Raw genomic sequence first — 26348 nt, forward strand, 5'->3', positions numbered from 1 at the left:
ACATTTATGGAGCTGGAGAATTTGGCGATGCACATGAAATCCCATAAAGGAGGGAAAGTTTAGTTAAATCAGACAACTCTGGAATGAGAATAAATCATTTATTGAGCATAAGCATAGCAAGCTGAAGCACAGCATGGATAGCATATTCTGCCTGAACTAGCTTCGCAGGCTTCGCATCATTTGTTGTCATGAGAGGAACATGAAAGTCCATACAGAAGTTAAACTATTTGCTTGCAGTGTGTGTGGAGTAGATATAAAGCAGTAGGTAGTCTTAAAAGACACCTTAAATCAATTGGTTGCAGTTTTTTTTGACGAGATATTTTGTCAACAAGAAGATCTTTACGTGCACACAAGAATGTGGTATAAATGAATAATGGTTTCAAGCGCTTTGGGTGACATGAAGAGCGCTATATAAATGTAAATGAGTGAGTGTGAGTATATGTAAACTCAGGAATGTTACTGAAAGCTGCAGTTACAAGTTGATGATAATGAATTGTGTTCAATTTTTATAGTTTTCACAAAGGGTAACAAATTCTGTAAAATCTCTTTCTGGTATTGTTGTACTTTGTGGAAACATCTTTTGTTTTGTTACTAAACAAATTGAGGGTTCATTCATTTTAAATTGAATACCATTTTCTCAGTTGAGGATCAGTTTTTATATTTTAAGATATAATTGTCACATTGCTTATGAATCCTCCACGGTTCCTTGTTTATCAAATTAAAAATCTATGAAACATCATAATGCCTATTATTTTTCAGTGCCTTTAAGTAGGATTTTTTTTTTTTTGCATCTGTGTCTAGTGTGTAGATTCTAGATTATAAATGAATCAAGAACAAAATAGACGAAAGAACACACATACTGAATACATTTTCCTTTCCTCTGAAACTGAAATCAGCCCCACTGTAACCCCTTAAATCCAGAATTTAGAAATTAGAAAAATGCCCGTGCACAGCGAACAGTCTAGGTGCTGGTAGTGTGGCGTAAAAGTACAATCAATAGAAAGAAAACCACAAAATGTGGCAAAATACCGCACACTAAGACGGTATGGAGGATATGATTTATTTAAGCAACGCGTTACGCATATAGCTTCTTCAGGCTGAAGAAGCTATGCGAAACGCGTTGCTCCATACAGTCTTAGTGTGCGGTATGTTGCCACATTATGTGGTTTTCTTTCTATTGATTGTACTTTTAAAACAAGGTTAATAACATTTCTCTTTTCATGTGCTTATGGCTGAGCTCTTTTTTAAGAACTTTAAACTTTATTTTCTTTTCTTCTGCCTTTTTCTTCTTCTTTACTCTATGCTATAATGTTTACAATATTTTTATGCTGTTCTTTTTAAAGGTTTTTGTCTTTATGTAAAGCACATTACTGCCTTGGTCAACTCCTATCTCGTCATCTTCTAGTGTTTACCTGCAGTAGCAGTTTTAAATCCAGCAGATGGCGGTTTGTTCCAACCACATGGCTAAGAAGAGGGGGATAGGTTTCAGTTTCTAGTCGGACGACTTGAAGACACGCACTGACACCGGAAAGGCATCGAGACGAGCGATATCACGGCGTCTTCCAGGATGTAGTGTGCCTGAATTATTCTTACAATTGAATTGTAATCAGTCACACTAACCTGAATCTGTGGCTGACGAAGCGTTTGATGGAGTTGACGTTTGTACTCGGATGATGTTTATTCACGTATCCAAACTGGAAGAGAGTCGCGTTTGGGGAAACAATAGAGTCATTTGGCGGGAACAACGACAGTAAAATGTCTCCGGTGGAGGATCTGAGAGGATTCGTTACCGAGAGACTCACCGCCGCCTCCCAGGAAATCTTAGCGGCCGTGGACAGAGTCGTAGCCGGCTACGAGGCGGAGGCTTCGGGCTTCAGACAGGAGATCGAGCGGCAGAGGAACCTGCTGGATGTTCTCCTGCAGCCTCGAGTCGTTCTCAACAAAACAGGTTGGTGATTCAGTTTTACATTCATGAAAATCAAAGTCTAGGTTTGTAGAGAAAGAGCACATGTTGTTCTCCATGTATCCTCTAACTTTTCTGTGGCTATCAACAATTTCACTACAGGAATTTACCAAAACTAAGAAGGTATTTGTGTTGAGGCAACTTGCTCTGTAAAACAACATTGCTGTTATCGACTACAAACTTTTTTTTATTTGCATTTATTCCCATAGTCCTGTTTTTGGAGTCATCACCAAAATCTACAAATTTATAGTTATTTTCCCCACATGGTTTTCTGTTCTGTAGTTTTTTTAAACCAAATTTACAGGAAGACAGTGACACCTTTTAGGTCCAGGTGTTGAATCGTGTCTTCATCACACAGAAAAGGGACTTTTGAGAAGTAGCCTAAATTTAAAGATTTAAGATTTTTTTCTGTTTCGGAATTTAACCACTAATTATAGCTGCTGCGCAGCGATGGGTCGGGTCCGGGCTACTTTTGGGCAAATTTAGGCAATTCTGAGCAACAAACAGGAAAATAGGAAGATAAGACAGTTGACCTTATAATGTCCAATTTGCATCAGTTGAGGATTGAACCCACAACCTCGGGAACCAAAGACCATTGTCTATCGCACTGAGCTAATTGACAAGTGGCAGTTCAACAGTGGCTTCACAAATTGAGTAAGCCATTCACTGTTGTGTAGGCAGATTTGAAACCACAGTAAAAAAAAATCTGTTTTTGAGGTAAAATTCTGATATGTATTTGTTAAACATCTACTGTGACTCTAAGATGTTAGGAGCCTTCGCACATGGTCCAGTCCAAGCTATTTGGATTTTTAAATTTAGAGGCTTGCTGTGATGCCACCATCAGTACAACTGTCTTGTGTTTCATGTTGAGGACATCTGACATTTTGATCTGTCATCATCATCATCACCCTTGCTGGGTCTCGAACTCACAATCTCTGACACCAAGAACCAGCTCCTAACTCGCTGAGCTAATTGGCTGGTAGTGAGACCTGCTGTGCAGCTTCGTTTATCGACTCAGGGAGTCAATGCCCGGGCAGCTGTTGTCAAGGCAGATTTCGAAAATGGTCAAAATGTCAGAAATTCTGTTATCTAAACAAAAATCTGATAATACATGGGATCTGGCATGGGGTTGGACATTTCTGTAAGGTTTGGTGAGTTTTCACCCATAGGAAGTATGATTTCCTTGGAAGTAGAAAGAAGAAGATGACACTGGACCTTTGTGCAAAATTTTGTGAGCTTTCGCCCATGGTCCGGTCCAAACTATTTGTTTTTCGCTGCCAGGACACTATTGTATTCTTCTTCTTCTTCTTCTTCTTCTTCTTCTTCTTCTTCTTCTTCTTCTTCTTCTTCTTCTTCTTCTTTCTTCTTCTTCTTCTTCCAAGGAAATCATACTTCCCATGGGCGAAAACTCACCAAACTTCACAGAAACGTCCGACCCCATGCCAGATTCACTCAACTCCAAGGACATGTCCCCCCCCCCTCCTAGGGGGGGCACAATAAGCGTTTAAATTTAAAAACTTTAAAAATTCCTACCAAACCAACGGTAGATGCTAAAGTTTTGAAACTTCACCACAATGTAGCCCAGATACTGCTGAAACTTCTGTCCACTTAAACTCATTACAAATTATGAAGTCCATCACTCTGTTTTTTTCAATAACTGTAAAACCTTACATATTATTCCTCGCAGCCAGCGTGCTTCATTCATTTGCATTGTGTGAAAAAAAAGTTTTAGCTAACGTTAGCTTTAGCTTCAACTCCTGACAGGAGAGGCTGACAGAGGAGACAGTGAAGCCTCTCTGCTGCTGGTACCGAGTCCAGACCACCGGTCCAGACTCCAGACAGTCCGTGACACACCGCGTCCGAACCGCGCGGACTGTGTCCGTGTGGGAGTAACGTTGGACCGGGAGTAAACAATGGGGTGGAACCGGACAACACAGGTCCGGTTGATCAGAAACACGGCTGTTGCCGCCGCTAAAAATACGTCTTTTTTTTTTTTTACATGATGCAAATGAATGAAACAGGCTAGCCGCCAGGAACGCAATGTAAACGGAAATAATATTAGTGGATTATTGGAGCTGGATGACTGCTGCTGCTGCTGACTGTTTTGGACAGGGTAAAGATAAGAAATATTTTCTTTTTTTCCCTGGCTCTGGGCCAAGTTAATCTACCCAACGAATCGATAATCAAATTCGTTGCCAACGAATTTAATAATCGATTTTTATCGATTTTATCGATTAGTTGTTGCAGCCCTACATATAATGCAGTTTTTCAACTATTTCACATGGTTCTAAGTTGTCCAACCATATAGTATTCCTAGTGTATTGTCCCCAAATCAATCTGCAGCTCTACATCTCAGTAATCTAAAAGTGGCTCTCCAGAGCTCTCCTGCGAACGAGCCATTTCTGTGTCTGCACCTTGAAATGCAAATAAGATGTGTAAACCACGTCCACTCTACACCTGTCATGGGGAGAGGGTGTGGTTTTCACTACAGGTACATGTGCCAGTGTTGACATTGGGACAGGGGTCGGGCATTGATTTCTGAAAAAAAAAAAAAGAAGAGACTGGCATCTTGTCTGAAAAAATGTTCGTTCTTTCTTTTCTTTTCTTTTTTTTTTACTGTGGCAGAAGGAGAAACATTGAGAGACTCCTACTACCATCAGAAAGTTCTGTGTCAAACTGTCAAAGGGGGGGGGGTCGCTGTTCCGGAAAAGTGTCAGCGGGCGGAGCTCACGTTTTTCCAGACTGGCCCAGGGGGAGTATAAGGAAGTACCGGGAGGTGGAGTCACTTGAGTTCAGCGCATCCTGACGTCAAGTCTGCTAGCACTTCCAATTCGCCCGTTTGGAGACACGATCTCAAAAAAGTATAGAAATCAATTAAGGGAGTGAACAGACTTTTTTCACCTCCAGGCGTCTTAAGCCGTTTTCCCACTAAAATTAGCTGGTCGACGCAGGTTTTTTAAACGCGGGTCGACCCGCTAACAATCGGCATTTGGCCCCTTTCCCATTGACCAAATTTTTTTTTGACCAGTGGGAAAGGGGTAATAGAAAGGCCTACGGGAACACATAGGACCACTACAAAACCTGTAGAAAGTGGATTTTGCATAATATGGGCCCTTTAAGCAAAAATTGAGCCTACAGTAGGCGGCACGGTGGTGCAGTCGTTAGCACTGTCGCCTCACAGCAAGAGGGTTCTGGGTTCGAACTCCTGTGTGGAGTTTGCATGTTCTCCTCGTGCATGCGTGGGTTCTCTCCGGGTACTCCGGCTTCCTCCCACAGACCAAAGACATGCAGGTTAGGTTAATTGGTAGGGATGCACAATAACATTTTTTTGAAACCGATACCGATAACCGATAACTTTCTGCTTCCGAAGGCCGATACCGATAACCGATAACCGATAACATACTTGGAGATAAAAAAAGACTAGTGAGGACCTAAAATATCATGACATCAATACTATAAACAAACCAAAAACAGTTTTGACTCTTTAAATGAAGATATTCTATTAACAAGCCTTTCAAACATTTGCTAAAAGATATCAGACAAAACTATTTGATATCTCAAATGAACATCTATTTAAATAAGCTGCATTACTTATTGATATAAAAATGAAAGACTCTAGAACTGATGCAAATACTTTGCATTATTTTATTTATTTATTTTACTCATTTAGAATAAATACAAAGTGGGAAAAGTGCATCCCACAAGTTAAAAAAGCTTGGTTGGTTCCACACAAATGAATAACTTTTCAGAGAGGGGGGGAGAGAGAGAGAGACAGACAGACAGACAGACAGACAGACAGACAGACAGACAGAGTGTCTGTGTGAGAGGGGGTGGGGGGGGTGCAGGGGTGTGTGTGTGTGTGTGTGTGGTTGAGGGGGAGAGAGAGGGAGAGTTTGTCTGTGTGTTTGTGTCCCGGTGGCTTCTTACAGTTAGCTTTATGTTGCTAGCGTCGTTAGCATCGTCCTCGTAGCTTTAAAAACTCCGTCGGCGCGACGGTCATGTTTCAGGTGACTGACCAGGTTTGCTCGCGCTATTTTTCCCTCCTCGTGGAGCTTCCTTGGAACATTTATTACAAATATTCAGCGAACTGTCTTCTTTATTACCGTCCCACATTAGCGCCGTCATGTTCTGTGTTTACAAACCCAGTACGCACATTGTGCTGCGTTCACGTGTTGACGGGAGTTCCCAGTTCCCGTTTTGCGAGCCGTTCTTCAGACCTTTTTATGATCATATTTCTATGGTTTATGTGTAGCCTACTAAGGGTAATTGGGATAAGTCAAGTCAATTCAGGCAACTACCAAAATTATGACCGAGTTGACGAGTTGTTTTCCGAAATGAGGGACTACTCTGATTTCAGTTAGAATATTGTTTTTCCGATTATAGGGAGGCCACCTGAACGCAGCATTCACTGCAGGCCGCAGGTCTCATGCAGGAGTAGAGCAGAGCGCTCCGAGTGAGAGCGCTTCCAAAAAAAAAAGACCCACACCGCAGTGCTGACAAAAAATATATAATAAATCTTATCGGGCCGATAAGTTATGATATCGGATTTATCGAAATGACGTCATAATTTCCTGATATCGGGCCGATAATTATCGGACCGATAACTATCGTGCATCCCTATTAATTGGTGACTCTAAATTGCCCATAGATGTGAATGAGCGTGTGAATGGTTTTCTGTCTATATATGTTAGCCCTGCGATAGACTGGCGACCTGTCCAGGGTGTACACCGCCTCTCGCCCAAAGTCAGCTGAGATAGGCTCCAGCTCACCCGTGACCCTAGTGCAGGATAAGCGGTATAGAAAATGAATGAATGAATGAGCCTACAGTGCATGAAAACGTTTGACTGTAAACAGTACTGTAAACATATACCATCAAATTCTTGATAAATACATTTTCAATCTTCCTGAAAAAAAGACAATATTTTGGAGTCATGGTTGATGAAGTTTGGCAAATATCAGAATTTTAATTCAAAAACTGAATTTTTGAGAACATTTTGAATTCTGCTCTCATGGGAACAACTGCAGTCAATGTGAGAGTGGAATTTTTAAACATCATATTTTCTCTTATGAAGCAAAACACTTATCATTAAAAACAAATCACCAACATTCCCATGCTGTGAAGATGCAATTTATGTATTATCAGATTTTTGTTTAGATAACTGAATTTCTGACATTTTGACCATTTCATCACAACAGCTGCCCGGGCACTGACTCACCTGTGTGGATAAATGAAGCTACACAGCAGGTCTCACTACCAGCTAATTAGCTCAGCAAGTTAGGAGCTAGTTCTTGGTGTCAGAGATTGTGAGTTCGAGACCCAGCAAGGGTGATGATGATGATGACAGATCAAAATGTCAGATGTCCTCAACATGAAACACAAGACAGTTGTACTGATGGTGGCATCACAGCAAGCCTCTAAATTTAAAAATCCAAATAGCTTGGACTGGACCATGTGCGAAGGCTCCTAACATCTTAGAGTCACAGTAGATGTTTGACAAATACATATCATTATTTTACCTCAAAAACTGATTTTTATTTTTACTGTGGTTTCAAATCTGCCTGCACGACAGTGAATGGCTTACTCAATTTGTGAAGCCACTGTTGAACTGCCACTTGTCAATTAGCTCAGTGCGATAGACAATGGTCTTTGGTTCCCGAGGTTGTGGGTTCAATCCTCAACTGATGCAAATTGGACATTATAAGGTCAACTTTCTTGACTTCCTATTCACCTGTTTGTTGCTCAGAATTGCCTAAATTTGCCCAAAAGTAGCCCGGACCCGACCCATCGCTGCGCAGCAGCTATAATCTTTTTTGGTTTTTTTAAAGTATATATTTTTTGGCTTTTTATGCCTTTGTTTGATAACCATAGTAGAGATAGACAGGAAAGGGGGAGGCAGAGAGAGGGGGAATGACATGCAGGAAAGGTCTGCCCAACGCGGGATTCGAACCGGGGACGCCTGCGTTGAGGACTGTAGCCTCTACATGGGGCGGCCGTCTTAACCACTGCGCCATGCACCGCCCCGTTTTGGGTTTTTTTTATTTAGAGGCTTGCTGTGATGTCACCATGAGGACATCTGGCATTTTGATGTGTCATTGTCATCATCACCCTTGCTGGGTCTTGAACCCACATCCCCACACCACAAACCAGCGCTTAACTCAGTGAGCTAATTACCTGGAAGTGAGACATGGTGTGTGTCTTCTCAAATAGACTCAAGGAGTCAGTGTCCGGGCAGCTGTTGTAAAGGCAGATTTCAAAAATGGTCAAAATGTCAGAAATTCTGTTAGAAAATCTGCTAATACATAAATTGCATCTAGACAGCAAAACAGCTTGAGGACATCTGACATTTTGATCTGTGATCATCATCATCATCACCCTTGCTGGGTTTCGAACTCACAATCTCCGACACCAAGAACCAGCTCTTAACTCGCTGAGCTAATTAGCTGGTAGTGAAACCTGCTGTGTAGCTTTATTTATCGACTCAGGGAGTCAATGCCCGGGCAGCTGTTGTGATGAAATGGTCAAAATGTCAGAAATTCAGTCATCTAAGCAAAAATCTGATAATACATAAATTGCATCTTGACAGCATGGAAATGTTGGTGATTTGTTTTTAATGATAAGTGTTTTGCTTCATAAGAGAAAATATGATGTTTAAAAATCCCACTCTCACATTGACTGCAGTTGTTCCCATGAGAGCAGAATTCAAAATGTTCTCAAAAATTCAGTTTTTGAATTAAAATTCTGATATTTGCCAAACTTCATCAACCATGACTCCAAAATATTGTCATTTTTTTTCAGGAAGATTGAAAATGTCAGGGTTTCCCCCAGAAAACTGGTTAAGCCCGGTGGTAGGGTGGCACCGGCGGCCCATCCGCGGCCCATCGCTGGCCACCGGTGCCCAAGCATGTTTTTTTTGTGACAGGGGCCTGACCCTGACCATTGACTGATGGCAGGGCCCTGTAGGTAACAGATTCATTAATGGAGCAGTAGCATTTATAAGGTGTGATTCCATAAGGCCTTATGATCAATGTTAAAAGTTTACTGGAAATTTGAAAATATTTTCATAAACATCTGTTATTATAAGACATTTATGGAACATATTAAACACCAGCTATAGCAGAGTCTTACAGAAAGGCACTCTTGAAATTCTGTTCAATAACCACAAAAATAAATAAATAATTATTATAATTATAAAATAATATTTAAATAAATAGCATCAACTGTTTGCATTAAAAACTAAAAAGATCAACTGCCTGGTGTCTCCTTTAGCTTTATTTCTCAGATTTTATTATTTTTATTTTCCGAGATTTTTTACAGCTGGAGCATAGACTGTAAAAGATTTGGAGTCACGCAATGACGTACCACGCTCTTTTTCCAGTCAGTCGTCATGGAAACGTGACACTCGCGGATTACTGTTTGGACCAGAGAAAACAAACGTGTGTGATCGCGAACTTTACGAGCTGAAAAATGAAACAATGGATCATTTTCACATCAGGTAAAAGCCCCGCGGCTCACAGGAGTCCGGAGCTCTGACGCTGCAGGGGATATCTATGGCAGGGGACGACGTGCTAACAGCTACCAGCTGCAGCAGCTGACAGCCTCTGGAGCCGTGGCTCGGCTCACGTTAACATGGACTCGGTGCGTTCCTCTCGGTCAGCTGGTGAAGCAGCGGTCTGATCATAGATGCGGTCTGAGGAGCATGATGTCCGTGACGTGTCCCGTTATGTGCGACGAAGTTGTGACGTTGTCAGGTGATGAAAAAGACACCTGATCACGTGTTTATTGAGTATAAAAACTGATTTAAAAAAAATAATAAATGATGCTTAGCCTGGCGGGGGGGCAAGGAAGGCCTGGCGGGCCGCCAGGCTTATAATACACTGGGGGAAACCCTGAATGTATTTATCAAGAATTTGATGGTATATGTTTACAGTACTGTTTACAGTCAAACGTTTTCATGCACTGTAGGCTCAATTTTTGCTTAATCAAAAATCAGAGAAACAAGTTTTGTGGAGGACAGTCTGGAGATGCTCTGTAGCAACTTTGGTGACAATCGAGCAAAAATTGTGGGAGGAGATACATTTTAAAAGTTTTACAGTTATTGAAAAAAACAGAGTGATGGACTTCATAATTTGTAATGAGTTTAAGTGGACAAAAGTTTCAGCAGTATTGAGGCTACATTGTGGTGAAGTTTCAAAACTGTAGCATCTACCGTTGGTTTGGTAGGAATTTTTTAAAGTTTTTAAATTTAAACGCTTATTGTGCCCCCCCTAGGAGGGGAGGGGGGGGCACATGTCCTTGGAGTTGAGTGAATCTGGCATGGGGTCGGACGTTTCTGTGAAGTTTGGTGAGTTTTCACCCATGGGAAGTATGACTTCCTTGGAGGAAGAAGAAGAAGAAGAATTCCTAGGAATACAATAGTGTCCTGGCAGCTGTGCTGCCCGGACCCTAATAATGATATAACAATACATGATGGACCAACTCAACAAGTTCTACTAAAGAGTAACAATAGTATTGATGATGGTACTCTTAATTGTTTCATTCTGTACACTTTCTATCTCAGTCTGAAAGATTTGATGCAGCTCAGGGCTCTCAGGGCATTGGTTATAGTCCAATAGTCTACAATACTTTATTACTACTAGTCATTTTCTAAGGAGGTGTATTTGATGGTGGTAACTGGAGGATTCTGTTTGATCATGGTGACTTTATGGATCACTGATTGATGAATGGATGCACATGGCTGCAGGAGATGATAAGAGAAGATAATTGGGATGATAAGAGAAGATAATTGGGGTTCATACAGACACCAGTTATATGAGTGACAGTATGAAGATGCTGTTGTTCATGATGTGTTTCATTGTTTCTGCAGGTGATCAGCAGTCGATGATTAAAACAGAGGATCCTCCTGAATTGACCACTAGTCTGGATCAGGAGAACCCAGAGAGTCTACATATTGAAGAAGAAAAGGAAGAACTATTGACCACTCCGACGTTGTCCCTCGCTTTTCTTCATGAGAAGAGTGAGGATGAGGAGGAGAAACCTAAATCCCTACAACCACATCAAAGACAAACTGAGGCAGAGCCTCCATCCAGCAGCTCAGCTGAACAGATGGAGGCTGATGGAGACGACTGTGGAGGATCTGAAACAGCCAGGAACTCAGATCAACCAGATGATGAGGTCTCAGAGTCGTTCTCTGAAGCTGAAGACATTAATGATGACTGGAGAGAAACCAGAGCACCTGAGTCAGGTTTGAACAGTGAAGCTGTTCATGTAAATGATGAAGAATGTAAGACTGGTAAGAAGACTCACCGTTGCTCAGAGTGTGGGAAAACATTTAAAAAACCCTCAGATTTGAAGATACACAAGATAGTCCATACAGGAGAGAAACCATTTGACTGTGCTACCTGTGGTAAAACATTTAAGCTTAAAGGTAATCTTAAAGTCCACATGAATGTCCATACAGGAGAGAAACCATTTGACTGTGCTACCTGTGGTAAAACATTTAGTCAAAGAGGTAGTCTTACAACTCACATGAAAATCCATACAGCAGAAAAACCATTTGACTGTGCTACCTGTGGTAAAACATTTAATCGAAGAGGTAGTCTTAAACTCCACATGAGAATCCATACAGGAGAAAAACCATTTGGCTGTGCTACCTGTGGTCAAAAATTTAGTCGAAGAGGTAGTCTTACAATTCACATGAATGTCCATACAGCAGAAAAACCATTTGACTGTGCTACCTGTGGTAAAACATTTAGTCAAAGAGGTAGTCTTACAACTCACATGAAAATCCATACAGCAGAAAAACCATTTGACTGTGCTACCTGTGGTCAAAAATTTAGTCGAAGAGCTAATCTTAAACTCCACATGAGAATCCATACAGGAGAAAAACCATTTGGCTGTGCTACCTGTGGTCAAAAATTTAGTCGAAGAAGTAGTCATACAACTCACATGAGAATCCATACAGCAGAAAAACCATTTGACTGTCCTACCTGTGGTCAAAAATTTAGTCAAAGAGGTAGTCTTACAACTCACATGAAAATCCATACAGGAGAAAAACCATTTGGCTGTGCTACCTGTGGTCAAAAATTTAGTCGAAGAGGTCATCTTAATCTCCACATGAGGATCCATACAGGAGAGAAACCATTTGACTGTGCTTCCTGTGGTCAAAAATTTAGTCGAAGAGGGAATCTTAAACTCCACATGATAATCCATACAGGAGAAAAACCATATGACTGTGCTACAGTGGGAGCCACATAGAAATTCCCCTGCCATGCTGTTCCCATGCTGTTCCCATGAGAGTTCCAGCAGAGCTCCAGCAAAGTCCCAGCAGCTGGAGTGACCCCCTCCTTTTCCTGGGTGTGACTAGTTTTTACTGGAACTCCACCCATTCAATGCAATACATGACATGACCAGGAGATGGCGCTTCTCTCACAGAACAGTACATATAGCCAGAGGCGGCATTTAAAGTGCCGCCGCTGCGATGAGTGGAAATTCACATAATTCATAGAACCACGTACATGTTTGATTTAAGAAGTGAAATTATAACAGACCTAGCTACTGGAGATGCGCTGGCCACTGTTTTATCTGGAAATAAATTGTTGTAGCTAATAATACCTACTGTCAATTTTTTTTATCACAATTTATTTACTGTGACTCTACATTTAAATAGGAAAAAACTAAGGGAGTGATGAAAGCCTTTTTAAGATGTTTGCAGTTGCAGGTATTCAGTGCATGCCTTCGACCAGGGAATTAGCATTATCATTGCTCAATCTTTTGTTTGCCCTAATGGGCCACCTATTGGTCACCCATTGTCACACAAATCGCACAGAGCCTGCAATGGAGCTGGCTGTTCAACTTTGAAGGAGGACCGGGGGAGGGGAGGTTATGTTGGAAGGCTAGCTGGACCAGACTCTCTGCTGAGCAACACACCCCAAACCCCTGAACATTCACACCTGTTCCAGAGCATTACCATCTCCAAGCATCCCCCACCACTTTGACTATGAATTGATTAGAAAATGAGCAGGTATTTCCTTAGAAGGTCCTGCTTTAAACATTTTTATTTTCATGATTATCTTACATTATTATCTATCTTACAAAAAATGTTGTAATTTTGCAACAGTGCTTCATGGCAGAGGTTAGGAAAGGCACATGTGGCAAGGTGAAGAGGGTCCAGGGCGGGCTTCGAACCCCAGACTCTCGGGTAACAGTCATGTGCGCTAACCATTGGGCCAAAGGGACATCCCCTTGGCCAAGTAGCCAGGGCGCATAATCAATAGGAGGCATAGTGACAGGACCCTCAACTGTCTCACACACACACACACACACACACACACACACACACACACACACACACACACACATGGAGTCAGTGCTGGAATTTCATTTAACTCTGTACTTCCTCTTGATTAAATTTATTAATTAAATGTATTGATTTTTCACTATAATTTACTAGTTATAGCACTAGCCTATACTGTCAATCCCCCTATAAACCCCATTCCGATTTGATATCACAACTTCACAAAGTTGAAGACACCTGCTGCACCTAGTCTAATCTTTGTATGACTGAATTATTCTGCATAAGACCCTGATTAATACTCATAGTAATGCTGCATTAGCATCAAAACAAAGTAGGCTAAATAAAAAATGATCATACATACGTAGTCTAAGAAAAAAAGTGGAAAAGTCAGGGGCCCACTTTAGTATTCTTTCAGGGGCCCCAGAATTCCTAGCAACGGCCCTGATTATCTGACTAACTTGCTTATACCACTCAGTGGATCAGCTGGTGTGCAGTGCGCGCTGTATAGTCTACTGTATGATCTCTCTCTCTCTCTCTCTCCATCGCGCTGTACGTCCTCACAAGACACAGGTCGACGTGTGTGGGGTGAGATGGAAATAAGAGTTGAGTTCCATATTAAGACAGGTGCGTCAGTGCCGGTAGATCGCGCGTCAGACATTTGGCTCTCTTAATGGGAATGGCTGGTTTGACGTGACTTTATCATTAAAAGTGAAAAGAGAGAGAGCTGTCAACCACTCCTAGACGCGTCAGGTCAGCATAGCGCAGGGGGAGGGATATTAGTATTCTGTGGTGAAAAATACACCCATTCATGAAATTTTATTGAGAATTTTACAGAGGTGCACAGCGCATGTTTACGGTGTCCGGCGACTCTACACCGCAGCAACCAGCAACAGACTTTTACAAAATAAAAGCATGTGAGCAACATGCATTAATGGACCCACCACGGACCCATCACGGTCCCGCAGAGGTCCCACCAGGGACCAGGGGGAACTTCTAGGTGGCTACATCTGTACCTGTGGTCAAAAATGTTGTGCTAAAGGGACTCTAAATAACCACATGAGGATCCATACAGGAGAGAAGCCATTTGGCTGTGTTATCTGTGGTAAAAAATTTAGGTCTCGAGGGAATTTTACTTTGCACTTAAGAGTCCACACACAGGAGACACCATTTGTTTGTGCTATTTGTGGAAAAAGATTTACCAAAAAGTCACATATTTTGTATCACACAAGATTCCATTCAAAAGAGAAGCCATTTGGTTGCAGTGTTTGTGGGAAAACATTTATGGAGCTGGAGAATTTGGCGATGCACATGAAATCCCACAAAGGAGGGAAAGTTTAGTTCAATCAGTAGGGGTGTCACGATTTCGATTTTTTATCGAAATCGATCGAAATTACGTCGCGATCTCGAGCATCGAAGTCAAAGAGAGGATCGACGACCCCCCCCCCCCGCAAAGCTACAACTGCCCGTGGTCCCCATTGCGCACCAAGCGTTTGTCAGTCACTGGTCCGAGTTTTCCTTTACTTTTTATTTCGAGACAACAGTCACTCTGTTTTTTGTTTTTTTTACCGGCGGTGTCAGCTGATGTGCGCGTCTGCAGCAACCCAAACAAATGCACATGTTGACTGGCTCTATTCCAGCCACGTGACTGGTTCGACACGGCGCAACTCTCAATATCATTGGCTATTTGCCAAAACATGGATGAATGAAAACTATCGACCACGTCTCATATTTCTATCGAAGAAAAGTTATTTCACAATTTATAGCGTTTTATCACCCAGTCCTGGTGGGCTACTGTCCCCCTCCTACCTGGGGAACAGGAGGGAGACACAGCTCTAACTACACAACACCGACAAGCACTGAGAGCCGCATGTTGCAGAGACGTTATAAGATTAAAAAAAAAAAAAACGCAAATAATAAGCCGACGAAAAGGTGCAACTTGCCACTTTTTGTCGATGTATTATTTGCGGGGGCTTTCGGGGGATCTGGTGACGGTGGAGGATCCGGGACTGATTGACTGTGGGCCACCGCCAGTCTGATCGGGACCTGATCATCAGGTCCATGGCAGCACAGCAGCTGCAGCTCTGCCCCGCTGTCTGTCACATGACTCTCGCTTATCAGCGCAATCTCGTATTACATTAAGCCGACATCAGGAGAATAATGAGACACGACGGTAAATTAATGAAAATAAAATTATGATAATGTATATTTGTTTCAAAACCTTGGGGGCAATTTTGGCCCCTGGATCATGATTTTTGGGGGCATGTTACCTTTATATTGTAAAGAAATTATTTAAATGTGACCATTAGTGCCTAATGTGATACATTATGGAAATTGCATCACTTATATGTATCCCATCTTTTGAAATAAGATTTACTGTACAAAATTTGATGAATAAAACCAATGATCGTAGACTAGACTAGTCTGAAAATAGCATAGGCCTCTGTGCTGTAAGAAAAAGAAAAAAAATCGAGAATCGAATCGTGACCCTAAAATCTCTGGAATGAGAAGAAATCATTTATTGAGCATAAGCATAGCAAGCTGAAGCACAGCATGGATAGCATATTCTGCTTGAACTAGCTTCGCAGGCTTTGCATCATTTGTTGTCATGAGAGGAACATGAAAGTCCATACAGAAGTTAAACTATTTGCTTGCAGTGTGTGTGGGGTAGATATAAAGCAGTAGGTAGTCTTAAAAGACACCTTAAATCATTTAGTTGCAGTTTTTTGACGAGATATTTCGTCAACAAGAAGATCTTTACGTGCACACAAGAATGTGGTATAAATGAATAATGGTTTCAAGCGCTTTGGGTGACATGAAGAGCGCTGAGTATATGTAAACTCAGGAATGCTACTGAAAGCTGAAGCAGTTTGTAGGGCTGGGCGATATGGCAAAAAACTTTATCACGATATGTTTTTCCATATTGATCGATTCTCGATCGATTCGCGATATCATCTCAATATGTATTTTTTTGCTGACGCTGCCAGTTCGAGCAGCATCCTGACTGAATCCTGAAGAAACCAGAGAATGTGTTCAGTTTGGGAGGATGACATGAGTTCACTTCAATGTTCATTAAGGGTGGAACAGTTCAATAATCCACAGTTTGATTTGATTTACATTGTTGTTGTTGTTTTCTGTTGTCTTTTTTCTACCATACATCAGCTCTAAAATGTGTCAATCACAAGGCTTTAGTCTTTCTAGTTATTTGAACAGGTTGTAGACAAATATTTAGCTATTTAGCTACTCTGACAACAGGCTTTATGCCGAGCCCCACTACTTATTGAACTTAACAGGCTCTGATGAATCCAGGTGTGTCTGACTCTGACCTCAGTAGTCACAACAATGGTCAGACACACCTGGATTCATCAGTTTGTCCAATAATGTAAGACAGGAAGGAAAGGAGCCTGTTTGAGCTCAGGAAGTAGTGGAGCTGTGCATAAAGCCTATTTATTGATCTGACTCGGTAACCACGAGCGCAGTTCACGTCAACTCAGGTGATCTGCAGGTTGTTGTTTCACTTCGCTGTGTGTGTGTGTGTGTGTGTGTGTGTGTGTGTGTGTGTGTGTGTGTGTGTGTGTGTGTGTGTGTGTGTGTGTGTGTGTGTGTGTGTGTGTGTGTGTGTGTGTGTGTGTCGCTGACACAGAGAGAGAGAGAGAGGGAGGGAGGGAGAGAGACTGTCGGCGCATACTGTGAGTGGCGATGACTCTGCGCGCACTGTCCGCGGACTTTTGCGGTTTCATAGGCGAGCATACAGTGTCACATTTGAAACAGATCGAGTCCGCGCGGTCATAAAAATCTTATCCTTCCTCCCTTTAGCTGCAGCTGCTCAAACAAACTCTGCATGCTCAGGACAGGAGGCGGAGTATCAGACGGAAGTGTGACCGGCTGGTGCTGTCGCGCATATTTACTTTCATGTGATATCGAGGAATAGGGCCATGGCTTATCATCGAAATCGATCAAAAATGTATCGCGATCCCGTATCGAGATCGTTATATCGCCCAGCCCTAGCAGTTTGTGAGGTTGCAGTTACAAGTTGATAATAATAAATTGTTAAATTTTTCATAGTTTTTATCAAAGGGTAACAAATTCTGTAAAATCTTTCTGGTATTGTTGTACTTTGTGGAAACATCTTTTGTTTTTGTTACTAAACAAATTTAGGGTTCATTTATGTTAAAGGGACAACGAGGAGTTTCTATTCGGTAATAAAAAAGTCTCACGTTAATGTGGATGAATCTCCGCTACCCACACTTGTTAATGGGCCCATTTTCGATAAATATATCGTTCTGTCTCTATGGTTATTTTGTTATTATTAGTGGTGGCGGAGATGCTGGTCGAGCCGACCAGTTTTTATATTTTAAGATATAATTGTCACTTTGCTTATGAATCCTCCACGGTTCCTTGTTTATCAAATTAAAAATCTATACAAAAAAGTCTGAAACATCATAATGTCTATTTTTTTTTTTTTTTTTTTTTTTTTTCAAAGGAGGTTAAATCGAAAGCAACTGGACTTAGTTATTTGTCTAGGAAGACGTTTCACCTCTCATCCAAGAGGCTTCATCAGTTCATGTACGCAGCTGACCAGGCTGGGACTGGTCATAATGTCTATTATTTTTCAGTGCCTTTAAGTAGGATTTTTGTTGCATCACCATAGTGTCTAGTGTGTAGATTCTAGATTATAAATGAACACGATAGACGAAAGAACGTATACTGAATACATTTTCCTTTCCTCTGAAACTGAAATCAGCCCCAACTGTAAACACTTTTAAATCCAGGTTAACTCATTGAGTGCCAACCACGTAATTTCTCGTTTTTCGTTCCCATGCGTTGAGTGCCGAAAACGTAATTTTACGTTTTTTGCTTTTTTTTTAAATTATGAAAATAGACACTTTAATACACATTATATGTAAATTTGGGGACTCTACGACGAGGAGAACTGAAATAGATGACGATCAAAGTCACATGACAGCTCATGATCTGGAAGTTTTTATCATAACTCGGCTTCTGCAAACGAGTTCTGCATGCAGATGCAGCAGCTGCTCTGCTCTCACCTGCGCTGCTGCTCCAGCTGCTCGAGCTGCTCGGAGCTGAACCAGGAAGCTCTCAGCCGACAGTCCGCCCGGTCTTCAGCTGGAGCAACACCGTGTCCTCCCCAAAGTCCTCCCGCGGTAAAATCTGATGGTCTCTGGACCAAAGCAGACCGGCATCACCGACCCGTACCACAGAAGGACCGCGACCACCGGCGGGACCGGTCTTCCCGAGCCGCGGTGGCCGACAGACCCTCATGCTCCGCGGGGAGAAGCTGTGACACGGCACGGTGCGTCTGTGTTATTGTTGTTTAGTGGCGCCCCCGATGGTGGTTTTGTGAATAGAACAACAACTGTTGTATATATTTATCTTATACGAGCCCTTTGATCCAGAAATGCGAGTGTCAGAAGAGCGACAGACACAAACAGCGCACCTTTCATAAAAGACGCTCTATCTCCTTTTCTAGAAAAAAAGGAGGGATTTTGGTGAAACCCAGCCATGTTTAGCTTGACTTTTCTCAGGAACAGAGGCACGTAGAAACAAACGGTTTGTGGCCACTTGAAGCATTAAGGTAAACCTTTCAATTGAGCCACAGTATGTGTTGGTGGCAATAATATAGAATACACTGTGGCTCTACATAAAAAGTCAAAAATGGTCTAAATTGCCGGTACACTTGACTAAAACTTTGGAAAGGAGCGCGGCACTCAATGAGTTAATAACATTTCTCTATCCATGTTGTAACAGTTCGTGAGGGAGAGTCGGTCGTGTGAGCAGGAAAAACAATAATGTCCACAAAAATAGTTCACTTGGGACTTCACTCTTGCCCTTTTATTGAGCCGAACACTTCATACTATCATACATGACAAAGAAGCGGTCTCACTTTACTCACTGTTAGCTGAGTTAAGAAGAAGAAAAAGGAGAAACCATAGGGAGAAACCGGCAGCTCAGTAAGCTAATGGCGTCCACTCATCGGGTAGCCTTCTTCTCAACTGAAAACAAAACAACGCGGCGCGACGCTCAATGACGTCCCGGCGCCGCCACGCTTACGTTCTTAAAGGAACATTTGGGTGGATGACGTGACATGGCAGTTTTGCTGTCTTCAGTGTCAAACATGTATGAATAAAAAATATATTTGCCAAACACCTTCTCAATATTGTGCAGAACATCATGCTTTATGTGAACATACTCAACATTTAAACAGTTCATCACTCATTCTTTCAGAATTTTCAACTAAACATGACAAAAGTCATATGGTGTGACTGTCCGACACTTCTTTCTCAAAGTGAGAATCTGAATAAAACTAAGAAAAATAAATGCAAAAATTCTCAAAAAAATACAGAAAAATAATACAGATGTCTATTTGTGAGCCTACTCTTTTCAATGTCCAAGCATGATGTTTTGAGTCAATTCTAATCAAAATTACTTTGTCACAAAAATCACAATCATATGGTGTGACACTGTTTTGGGATATTTCAACGGGCAATTGCTTTGACACCCTTGGGAAGGAGAGGACCCTCTTCAAGAAGACTGTACAGTACTGGCAATGTATTGCTAGTAGCCTACTGTACAACCTGAGTTGTGCCATCATTTTTTATTTTTACAATAAATCAGATCTTGTTGGCACTCTGACAAAGGTCCCACTTCCAGATGTCTTTTGGTGTGACACATTTTTCATAAAGATGCAAAAGAAATTTTATTATTTTGTCATATTTTCATGTAAACCTATGTTGCTTTGTTACATCTAGCATGTTGTTAGTATGATAATGTGTAGCTACAAGACTCAAGGTTGTGCTAAGTGCAGAAAACATCATATGGTGTGACACTTGATCATAATGGTGTGACATGTCTGCCTGTCACGCCATATGATTTTATTGTCACACCATATGATATGAATTGTAATTTCCTGCTATTATAACTATAAATAACAAAGTAAAATGTATGTTTTGTCCTTTTAAACATTTATTTGGGTCCATCATCACATAAAGGCTGTAATTATCCACAATTTATTGTGTTTAGTTTAGTTTAGTTTTATTCGGTGATACAGATTTCTAGTTTATCAGACAGACACAGCAGACCCCTTCACAGAAACCTTAGAATGCTGTTTAAGTCTAAACAATGTTTTGTCTTCACCTCAAACCATATTCCCTTTTCTTTGGTCAATTTGAGGCAGTAATTATGACAAGTGCAGAGAGGACAAAGAGATACAGGGAGAGACAGAATTCTGACCCTGCAATGAGAGAGGAGTTGCTGAGGAAAAGAAAAGAAAAGTAGCCTAAACAACAACTTCTTGTTTCCATTCAGGGAGGGAGGGTGCTTTCACTGTTGATTCAAAAGGCCTTTAGGCAGATTTCTTGAAGCCTGGCAATACATGATAGCTAAAATACCATAGGACTAGAACACTGTAGGCAGTGCAACTAATTTATAGTAATAATAATAATAATAATACATGATAATAAGTTGGATAATACATGGTTTGCATTCACACATGGCGACATGATCATATGGTGTGACACTATATCATTTGGTGTGACATTCCAAATTGTGAAAATGACATACCTTTATGAATGATAAAATGTGAAAATGTTCATGGAATACATAGAAAATAGTATCAGCAAGAGTCACAAATATTTTTATAATTTTATAGCAATGTTTGTCACAATAAATAGAAAATATGTTGAAAGACCGACGGCATAGGTCTCACATTGAGCAATGATTTAGAAAATAATACACAAATTTAATTAATTTCCACAAAAGTATAATAGTTCACAGTTTAGTTATGATAAATGACTTTGATAAAGTGAGTAACTTAAGAGAGCTATAATCCATTTTCAGTTTATATACAATTATTTTCATGTCACACCATATGACGATTTTAGGCGCTAATAAAACAAATTGTCACATAAAATCTGATTCCAACTGAAAATCTAAAAACCACATATGTTTCTATAGAGATGAGAGTTAGTAGAACAAAAGTCAACCATTTTCATGCTTGTTATTTGAAATTTTTGAAAAAACACTTTTTTCTGGTGTATATGTCACTGACCCATTTACAACTGTTACAATGTGCTTATGGCTGAGCTCTTTTTAAAGAACTTTAAACTTCATCTATTTTATTTTCCTCTGCCTTTTTAATTCTTCTTTGCCCTATGTTTAATGTTTACCTTTTGTATGCTGTTCTTTTTAAATATCTTGTCTTTGTGCAAAGCACATTGAGTTTGCCTTGGTATTAAATGTGCTATAAAGATGCCTTGCCTTGCCATACTTTTGCATTCAGACTTCATTCAACTCCTATCTCGTCATCTTCTAGTGTTTACCTGCAGTAGCAGCTTTAAATCCAGCAGATGGCGGTTTGTTCCAACCACATGGCTAAGAAGAAGAGGAGGATAGGTTTCAGTTTCTAGTCGGACGACTTGAAGACACGCGCTGACACCGGAAAGGCATCGAGACGAGCGATATCACGGAAGTCTTCCAGGATGTAGTGTGCCTGAATTATTCTTACAATTTAATTGTAATCAGTCACACTAACCTGAGTCTGTGGTTGACGAAGCGTTTGATGGAGTTGACGTTTGTACTCGGATGATGTTTATCCAAACTGGAAGAGAGTCGCGGTTAGGGAAACAATAGAGTCATTTGGCGGGATCAACGACAGTAAAATGTCTGAGGTGGAGGATCTGAGAGGATTCGTCACCGAGAGACTCACCGCCGCCTCCCAGGAAATCTTAGCGGCCGTGGACAGAGTCGTAGCCGGCTACGAGGCGGAGGCTTCGGGCTTCAGACAGGAGATCGAGCGGCAGAGGAACCTGCTGGATGTTCTCCTGCAGCCTCGAGTCGTTCTCAACAAAACAGGTTGGTGATTCAGTTTTACATCCATGAACCTCAGAGTCCCTTTTCTCCATTTATCTTTTAACTTTTCTGTGGCTATTAAAAATTTTACTGCAGGAAGTTACAAAAACTAAGAAGGTAGCTGTGTTGAGGCGACTTACTCTGTAAAACAACATTGCTGTTGTTGATTACCAAGTTTTGTTTACTGTTTTGAATTTATTCTCATAGTCCTTTTTTTGGAGTCATCACCAACATCTACAGATTTATAGTTATTTTCCCCACATGGTTTTCTGTTCTGTAGTTTTTTTTTTAAAACCAAATTACAGGAAATCACCATTGTTTTAGGTCCAGGTGCTGAATCGTGTCTTCATCACACACAGACTTAAGTTTTTAGAAAAGGGATTTTGAGTAGTAAATTTTTTGACTGAAGTTTTGCAGATTCTTTTCTATTTCAGGATTTAAAGGTACAATATGTAAGAAATCTAAAGCAACTGGCCGTAAAATCCTCCTAATATAGAGAATAGAGTAGAGAATACTTTATTCATCCCTAGGAGGGAAATTCAAATTAGTCCAGTAGCTCACACGACAATGACACAAAAAAGAAAGAGAGATGAACACAAAAAAACATTTTAAGAAGTGATAATATGTCACAGAGACTCAGGAATAATGTTTAACATGATGAACTCACTAACAACAATAGTACAGCCAGAATCAGGGCCTGAAGTTAACTTTTTTGGCCACCAGCCACTGTGGCAGGTAGATTTTGAAATCCACCTGCCACAGTGGTTTTATACCAGCCAACATTTTTGGTGCCTAAAATAAAGGTGAACAACTCAGAAAATGCATAAGAATGGTTCTTGAACTTGTACAGAATACACATATAGGCCTACAGTATGTATAAACCGTCTTTGCTTTTATTCTTTAAGTATAGAGAATACTTTATTCATCCCTTGGAGGGAAATTCAAATTAGTCAGTAGCTCACACGACAATGCCACAAAAAAGAAAGAGAGATGAACACAAAAAAACATTTTAAGAAGTGTTGATATGTCACAGAGACTCAGGAATAATGTTATATAACATGATGAACTCACTAACAACAATAGTACAGCCAGAATATTCACATCAAAAAAAAAAATTTTAGGACCGCAAATCACGTTCATGTTTTTAATTCTACGTGTTGGCCTGTTCCACCTAGCGCTCTCTCCCAGTCACGGCGTCAGTGGCGTTTCAGCCTCCAGGCTGCCTGAGCTGCCGCTACGGCTGGGAGATAAAACGAGATCGCAGGGGAAAAAACCAAGATTGTTTTCTATTATCGGTTATTATGGTCATATTTCCTTGATATCACACAGTAGAAATAATCGGCTTCTCTGCCGTTTATACACAGCTTGCTGTTGTAGCCCAGTTAGTCTGAGTTGCAGCTAAAGAGAAGAATTCAGGGTTTCCCGCAGCGCTTTCCTGTTAAGGCGGCCGCCTTAACAACAAAGAGCTGTCGCCTAAACTAACGTCTTAAAAAAGTTAAAATGTAGCGATATTCGCCGCCGCCGCCGCCCCCCCCATCGGACGAGCGCCTTCATTCATCTCCGCATCTTCTCACACACATACACACCACAGAGAAGCGTGCATGCATAACAGCAGCGCGCGTGGTGAAAGCGAAACTTAATATGGCACGCCGAGATTATTTATTTTATTTGTAGGTGCACCAGCACAAAATTTAGGTGTACTCAAATTTTTGTGTCCCACTAAGCCATGTCCTTGTGGGTGAATTCGCTCTGTTGCCTTCAGGGCGCCGTTATGCCCTTCCTATGTGTAAAACAAACCGCTTCTCTAAATCATTCGTCCCCTCAGCACTCAGACTATTAAATTCCTCATAGGGTTTCTCTATTTTTTTTATTTTTTATACTATACCCATTTCAAGCTCCGTGTTGTTGTCTGATGTGTGTTGTACTGATTATCTATTTATTGTGGGCCATGTAGGCCATACAAACCACGACAACCTGCTGCTCAAAATGAATTGCCCCTTGTGGGATTAATAAAGTTGTTTTGAATTGAATTGGCTGTGGCATGACACTGTGTTTCTTGCACCGCGGATGAGAGCGGGACGACTGGTTTATGCTCTGTCAGACTCAAGGTCAAGGTCAGGTTTATTTATATAGCACCTTGAACCAAAGTGCTTTACAGTTGAAACAATTTCAAATACAGTTTAAACATCAGATAAAAACACAATAATAAAAGCACAATAAATAAAATAACATTGGATAAAACATTGGATAAAAGCACAACATACAATAAAACTGCAATGATAAAACAATCGGTCAAGGGTTAAAAGCCAGGGAGAAGAGGTGGGTTTTCAATAGAGATTTAAAATGTACTAAGTTTGGAGCTGTTCTGACTGGGACTGGCAGGCTATTCCAGAGTTTAGGAGCGGCGACTGCAAAAGCTCGATCGCCTCTTGTCTTTAATCTTGACTTTGGTGTGCTGAGGAGGAATTGGTCAGCTGACCGTGATGCTCTGCTTGGAGTGTGGGGAACGAGCAGGTCACTTAAATAGAGGGGAGCCAAGCCATTCATGGCTTTAAAGGTCAACAATAAAATTTTAAAATGTATCCTCTGGCAGACAGGGAGCCAGTGGAGAGACCTCAATACTGGGGTTATATGCTCAGTTCTCCTAGTATTTGTTAAAAGGCGAGCGGCCGCATTTTGGACTAGCTGGAGACGCTGGATAGAGGACTGGTCTAGGCCCACATACAGAGCATTGCAGTAGTCCAGCCGGTTGGTAATAAAAGTCGGCTCGGCTCATTTTGGTCAATGGGAAAGGGGCCAAATGCCGATTGTTAGCGGGTCGACCCGCGTTTCAACCCGCGGCGTGGAGCGGTGCGGGCATAGACCCCCCCCCCACCCACCCACCCCACCAGCCTGAGCTCCTCATCTACTGTGTTTATTGGTGATAAACGGGCCTTCTGCTGGTAATAACGGTGAAACCAGACCGGCTTGTTGTTGAATCTCGGACCCAACACCAGTCACAAGCATTAATTAATTCATTCTCAACCAAACAAAAACTTTTTTTTTTTTTTTCCCCTCAAGGTGGGGGGTCGACTAATCGCCATAAGTGACAACTACTGGTCGACCAACAAAATCTTTGGTCGGGGGCAGCCCTAATATTTAGCTTTTTACTGAGACTTTAGAGCGGAGGTTAGCACGTCGCTGTCTCGCAACCTGGAGTCCGGGGGGTAGGGGAGGGGGGACAACGCACTGCTGTGTTTTGAATTTGATTGCAGTAACAATTTTGGCCACATTCTTACATGTTGCTCCTTTAACCCTGTAAGACCCAGTGTTGCAGAATTACAACAATTTTGGTTATCCCCAAAAAGCGTCTAATTTTTTTTTTTTTTTTTTGGTTCAACCATATTAACATGATCATTGGGTCCTATAGTTTGTTCTCACATTGCGATTGGATCCAACATTTGTATATAAGGCCCGCCCCCAGGTCAAGAAGTCACACAACCTCCAATTTTTTGATCGAGCAACATCCCTTCGATTCACTGGACTGGATTCATCTAATTCAAGTAAGTAAAATGCTTTGAATATTTTTTTTGTGTTTATTACAATGTCTAGAACATGAACATATATAGTTTTTGTGGAAAATATGCCCTACATTTTATTTAGAGCTTGTTCTATAATTGTTGCAATATTACAACGCTGGGTCAGAGTGGTAGCCAAAACAGCCTGTTTTTGAGAGGAACTTCAATTGAAAATTTCACAATATAACTTTAAACTACACATGATTCACACATTCTAGCCTTCAGCCTTATATTGGATTACATGTTTACATATTTTTATTGTATTAGAAACTAAAGAGCAAAGATATATTGCCATATTTAAACATTTTAATTTACTTAATTTAATTTACTTAATTTCTAACCACCTTCAACACTAATGTTCATGGATGTAAGGTGTGGTTGTAAGCTGGAGGCTACATGCATTTCCTATTACGATGATAATCACAGTCTCCAATAGGTCAATAGGTCAGTATTGTGTGACCAGTGAAATGTGTGAACAGGCTACTTCAGTGCAAAGTGTAAACACTTCATAATGAAATCAGTCTCCCCATCACCCCATCTTTCCTTCTGGCCATCTAGAATCTAGTAAGCATGTGTGCTATTTGTATATACATTTGTTTCAATTTTATTTTTTCCATTTCAGAATGCCACCAGCAAGGCAAGATCATCGGTACAGCGTGCAGGAAGTAA

General features: G+C 41.1%; 1 protein-coding gene across 1 annotated transcript; it reads left to right on the forward strand.

Moving 5' to 3' along the window:
• Nucleotides 1–1561: 1561 nt before the first annotated feature.
• Nucleotides 1562–26348, forward strand: LOC311001549 (uncharacterized protein; the record flags this gene model as incomplete). The annotated part of the gene is made up of 3 exons (XM_083992633.1): nucleotides 1562–1948; nucleotides 10828–10977; nucleotides 26302–26348. Exons 1-3 carry the CDS (start codon nucleotides 1756–1758, stop codon nucleotides 26346–26348), a joined length of 390 nt encoding a protein of 129 aa, XP_083848759.1. The 5' UTR covers nucleotides 1562–1755.

The sequence above is a fragment of the Trachurus trachurus genome, assembly GCF_905171665.1.
Source record: "Trachurus trachurus genome assembly, chromosome: 18".
Classification (NCBI taxonomy): Eukaryota; Metazoa; Chordata; class Actinopteri; order Carangiformes; family Carangidae; genus Trachurus; species Trachurus trachurus.